Consider the following 6000-nt stretch of genomic DNA (forward strand, 5'->3'; position numbering starts at 1 on the left):
ACAGCAGACATACAAGGTCCTAGGCTGCAGTGAGGATTTGTTCAAATGCAACAGCCATAAACACAGAAATAAGGGAAAGAAGCCTCAGGTAGACAGGGAACTCCAGCAAGACACCCTCAGCTCCATTGCCAACTCCTAAATGAGGTCTGGGAAGGAGTGGATCCTGGCTCCAGCCATTCTGCTCACTCAGGTGCATTGCATGCAGCTGACCTGCCTAAAATAAAATATTTGGAATTTCAGTCCCAAATCATTATGTGTTGTGTAGCATGTTAATAGATAAAGCAAACCATCCGTTAGTTTGGGTACTTGAGACTTCAGGCCAGCCTACTGACTCCTCAGAATTGTATACAGTGGAATTTTAAATGTAGCTGGAGTTATTTTAAAGAGCTTTGCTACAGCTGAAACATTTTCTGCCATGGATGCAATAAGAACAGTCACATCGTATAGAATTAATCTGGTCATTTTGTTCTAGAAGATTTTTTCTTAGAGTGTGTTCAAAGAAATGTGGAGCTTTGTAAGCAATGGCAGAAAACATAGTGTTCATCACTTCATCTGCTGTAGACAGATGCTTGTAAAGGAATAGTTATCACTTATTCAGGAACACCCCACAGTAGTCATTGCAATACCAGGACTTACTCATAGTTAATAGCTAATTGGGAGCTACAAGTTCAGTGAAAGCACAGAGAAAACTTCTTTCCATTCCCATGGAATGCATCTGCTCTGCACACTGATGTAATTCACCTCAGCCATCAGGACAGGCTGATATACTATTTAGAAAGGAAATATGCAAAAGCCTTGGCCTTGCACACGCTTTGAGATATAGACAGTAATCAGAATTCACAGAACAAAATGTCACACATCCAGAAGGAAGCCATCTGCAAGGCGGTTACAGGACATAGCGGGTGGCAGTTGGAGCCACGCTCACAGATACCTGCTACTGCTTTGAAGGAACAATCTACAAATATCTTACAGTTTGGGACAGTCATCACAAAATTAGTTTGCTAACACGCAGAGCATTTTGTGTATCACCAACAGATATTTAGTATGTTATCTTTCACTATAAGCAGATTTTCTCAGAGGGGTCCTGTGTCCAGATGCCACTTGCAGTGTATCTTTACTGAGAAATCAAAGGAAAATGTATGTACGAGGGTGATCCACAGGGAATCTTTTTGCAGACCTCACACATCTGGACATGTTAGCTTTGCTGGGCGATGCTGTGCCAAGCCCACTGCCAACAGAAATGCAGCAATTTGGTTAGACATATTAGATCATTAATTTTCTGAAAAGGAAAGGCTATAAAGTCAGGGAAAAAAAGCTTCTGGTTTAAATCTAAACAATGAGAACAGTTTATAAATGTGAAGTGTCGAGGCATTGGATGTCCTTAAAAATCTGTCTGCTCTTTGGGAAATGCAACAACAATTCTTAGTTTTAAAACGTCTGAAATCAAAGAGAAACAATGTCTGAATGGTTCTGAAAGTGAAAAATGACAGTTTTCTTGCCATTTAGGCTCTGTTATTTCTCATCATTATTTTAGGTGGGTATCTTATCTGCTGTGCCACATCTAGTGATGACAATTATTGTTCCTATTGGGGGACAAATTGCCGACTTCTTAAGAAGCAAACAAATTCTTTCCACCACCACTGTGAGAAAGATAATGAACTGCGGAGGTAAGGCTTCCCACCTCCTTAGAAAAGTTTCTTGTACAGACTTAATAGGCACACAGTGTACTGCATACTTTAAATTTGCATGGTTTTACATACATACGACTAATACTTCAGGGTTGGTTTTTTTGTGTGTGTTGTAGATGTGGTTAATGAATTAATATAAACACATCTGTTCCTACATCCAATTTCAAAAGACATGTTTGATAGTTCTAAAAGCATTTCGATTACTACAGGAGCAGGTGAGCTCTTTTGACTTACAAGTAGCTTCTAGGTGAGTCTTAGATACTCATGTATCTGAGCCCTCTGCACTAAGAGAGCCCAGATTCCAGACCTCACCTCTCAGAGTCTAAACTTACAGAAATGAACCATGGCAGTGATGAGAGCTTTAAAGTTCATCACAGGCTGAGGGTATACTTCCATTAGTTCCAGCCTAATTACAGTTTTTATTTTGAGTTTGAAGGTGGCAGGAAGCAACAATAAACAAGAAAATATAGATTATCAGATACAAGCTTTTTAGGGAGGAAAGAAATGCCTGATTCTATTCCATTTCAGGGTAATGTTTTGCATCTGTCTCTTGAGCAATATTACCACCATAAAGTCTGTGACACATGAGAGGGTACTAAATCTGATGCCTGGTTTTCTTTACAATTTCCCAAGGTTTTGGTATGGAAGCAACTCTTCTTCTTGTGGTGGGATATTCTCACAGTAAAGGAGTGGCTATTTCATTCCTAGTGCTTGCTGTAGGCTTTAGCGGATTTGCCATATCAGGTAAGATTATACTGCTGTTATTAATGCATTATTTTATCTTAAGAGACATAACATTTCATTTCGTTTGTATTCATTGACAAAAATTTAGAACATATCTCTGAATTCAAATATTATTTGTAATCACTACAAACTACAATCAGTATCATGTTGTTATTTTTCTCGTCATTTTTGGTGTTGAAATAATCTTTTCCATATGCAGTGCAGCAATTTTTTTTTTTTTTTTCCCATGAGGTGCTCATGCTCACCACAGGATTTCCTCAGAATTAAACATATAGCACAAATGAACTACATTATGCACAAACACTTACGTATATGTCTTTGTTTAGATACTGACCTTTTACTTTTTTTTCCTCTGCACATTATTCAATGCTTTTTCATAGAACATGGAGAGTATCTTATTTTCTAAAAGCTATCCAGATATAAACACCTTTCTTTTCTCTTTTTGTTATCTTTTGATATCCAATGAACTAGCTTCTGCTTTCACTTAGAGAAGCACTTATTCTGGGGACAACAACTTCAGTCACTTTATATAGAACCAAGTCTTTCAAGATATTTTAAATAGTTTCCATAGACATTTGAACAAGATTGAGGTATTGATAATGCAAGGAAACAATCAAAGATTGTAAGCATGATTATAAATCATTTAGAGACAGCCTCTTTTTACACTACCACTCAGAAACAGTAGGGAACTGCCTTCTGCTAGTCCATGTGAAAGAAGAACATGGGCAGTACTAAATGGAAGTGGCACAGGCTGGAAGAAGAAACAACAGGTTACTGACAGTATGAAAAGCTCACCGATGACAATCTGAAAATACAGAGTTTGTCTAAATATCTTCTGGTTTATCTAAACAGTTACAACTGGGATATATTTTAGAACTTCAGTTTGGGGAAGAAAAATATATTTGGTATCGTTTTATGATTTTTTTTTAAAAGAAAATGAGGACCATAAGAGTGTTTAAGTACTGTTACCCTTTTAGAGAAAAATAAATGCAAATAAGTAGCCAAAATACATCTAAGTAAAACCGTCACGTGAATTACTTTACACTACTTTGCAGAAGTGTAGTATTGCTCGGGTTATGGTACAAATGTTTGCTGATGTTTGCATTGCAGGATTCAATGTCAACCATTTAGACATTGCCCCAAGGTATGCCAGCATATTAATGGGGATTTCTAATGGAGTCGGGACCTTGTCTGGAATGGTATGCCCTATAATCGTGGGAGCAATGACAAAGAACAAGGTAAGTGGCAGTGCAGTTTTCAAATCTTCCAGTTTAATTTAACTCATTCCATGAAAAAGACCTTTTCATTACACAGCTTACCCAGAATATGTGTTACCAACTGAGAGCTCTAGGAGAGAGCATCCAGGAACCAGCAAATTTGAAGCATGTGGCACTCGCTATTTTCTCACAATGTCAATGCTTTTGTATACTAATCAATAGTTATTTTCAAAGGAAGATGTACGTAATTAATTGGAAATGGGATATGCAAATGTTTTAGTTTTGCCATCACAGCCTCAACCACTAGTTTAAATCTTTCAGCTCAGAAGAGTTAGATAAGTGTATGAATTGGTCTGACTTAGCAAATTTCTTCTTTACAGACACGTGAAGAGTGGCAGTATGTCTTCCTCATTGCTGCTTTAGTTCATTATGGAGGTGTTATATTCTATGGCATATTTGCTTCAGGAGAGAAACAACCCTGGGCAGACCCTGAGCAGACAAGCGAAGAGAAATGTGGCTTCATTCATGAAGATGAACTAGCTGAAGAGACAGGGGACATTACTCAAAATTATGTAAATTATGGTACCACCAAGTCGTATGGTGCTACAACCCAGGTCAACGGTGGCTGGCCTAATGGTTGGGAGAAAAAAGAGGAATTTGTACAACAGGAAGTACAAGACTCATACAACTACAAGGAAGGAGATTATTCATAACAAACCTAAATATTGGGTATATTTTGTAGTGCTTGTGATTAAATTCATTGTGATTGTTTGCATACAGAAATAAAATGTGGTATAAACGTAAACACATATCAAGCGGGAAGGTCTTACTGTAAAAAAAAAACAAACCATTAAAGTGCAATCTGTATGAGTTGTGACGTCATCACATTCATTAGATTATATTTGTTCAATAAACATTAGAGTTTTAAGGGTTTACTGGTCAAAACTATAGGGGCAATTAGATTCTTACAGTATACAAGAGATAAAACTCATAAGTACAGAGTAAAGCACAACTAAGCAACCAAGTTGGCACATCTAATGCTCTTTTTAGAAAGCCAAAATTACTTAGCATTAAAAATGCACTTAAATATTTGTTACACTGTATTGAAAGAGATTGTGTTAAATACACATGTTTACTCAGTGCAATGTAGGAATTGTATGTTTAGTCTAAGACAAGAACTTTCTTAAAGGAGGAAGGTTGAGTCCTAGGCATTTACAGGGGACTGATCTAGTTCCTTTAATGGTAATTGTATCAAGCCTAAAAGAACATATAGGGCATATTGTATGTTTATTGTGATTACATGCTGCAGGCTACTCTGTGATGAATAATGGAATTATTTAGGAGTTTTATACTGAATGTTTGGGCACAAATTCTTATTTCTATTCTGCACGGATTCTTATGAAATTATAAGCCTTGTCACGTTCTTCCCTGCATTTATCAACTAATAGAAAAAAAATGTAATGTTAAGTCTGACTGTTCATGCAGACCATCAAATCTCTTTATCAAAAAAGAAGCTTTATTACTATTTCTTTGCGGAATATTCCAAGTTTGTACCCATGTCTTTAAAGAGAAAAAAGTAACACACTATAAACTAGAAAAAGATATAGTCTTATAAAAAAATTCCAAAGAGAAGCCCTATGAAAAAGGATGTATTTGTTTTTCAGAATATTTTGAAACCAATAGAGGTAACATAGAATAATTTAACCCTTATGCTTCCCTTAATAGCGTTCATATTTTTACACATTGTGCCACAGTTATATACATAGATATAAGTTTATTGAAAATACTGTAATTATAGAAAATGTTCCTATTTTAGAAATCCCTGAAATAATAATAAAAAACTGTATTTGTCTTTCAATTAAACCTATTAATAATGGACACTGAATATAAACTCACAATAAACCAAAGTGGCAAATAACTAGTGTTGGGTTGAAAGAAGCCAACAAGCATCATGCTTGTCTTTTCAGCATAACTCAACAGTGACTGCAACATTAGTGTACCAAGCAATAAGTGCAATGCATTACAAAGTGCATAATCTTCTAGTCTATTAACCTTCATTCAGCTTGTTGTATATATTTGAGGTTGTTGGGATTAAACCAAACTGAACCAAATTGAAGTTAGCAACACCAGACCACTTCTTAATACTCTAAAATGACAACAATGATCCATTTCCTAATTCAATCAAATGATAATTATTGTATGTAATAATCCATTCTGGATTCTTGGTCTGTTCATTGTATCGTGCTAGTGATTGGAAACCCTGCTACCGCAATATACAACTTGAGGATTGTTTATTCTCCTTTCCCTTCCTTCCTTCCTTCCTTCCTTCCTTCCTTCCTTCCTTCCTTCCT

The 6000-nt window shown here is 36.2% G+C and overlaps 1 protein-coding gene across 1 annotated transcript in view; it reads left to right on the forward strand.

The window, feature by feature from the left end:
* Positions 1 to 4362, forward strand: part of SLC17A6 (solute carrier family 17 member 6) — a 29729-nt gene extending 25367 nt beyond the window's left edge. Inside the window, exons 9-12 of the mRNA XM_042837281.1 lie at positions 1535 to 1667; positions 2322 to 2432; positions 3543 to 3670; positions 4030 to 4362. Coding sequence (XP_042693215.1) covers positions 1535 to 1667; positions 2322 to 2432; positions 3543 to 3670; positions 4030 to 4362 — 705 coding nt within the window. The remainder of the gene's footprint in view (positions 1 to 1534; positions 1668 to 2321; positions 2433 to 3542; positions 3671 to 4029) is intronic.
* The last annotated feature ends 1638 nt before the right edge of the window (positions 4363 to 6000 follow it).

This window comes from Centrocercus urophasianus, unplaced genomic scaffold, assembly GCF_019232065.1.
Source record: "Centrocercus urophasianus isolate 14NV4802_14NV808 unplaced genomic scaffold, USGS_Curo_1.0 seq_7, whole genome shotgun sequence".
Classification (NCBI taxonomy): domain Eukaryota; kingdom Metazoa; phylum Chordata; class Aves; order Galliformes; family Phasianidae; genus Centrocercus; species Centrocercus urophasianus.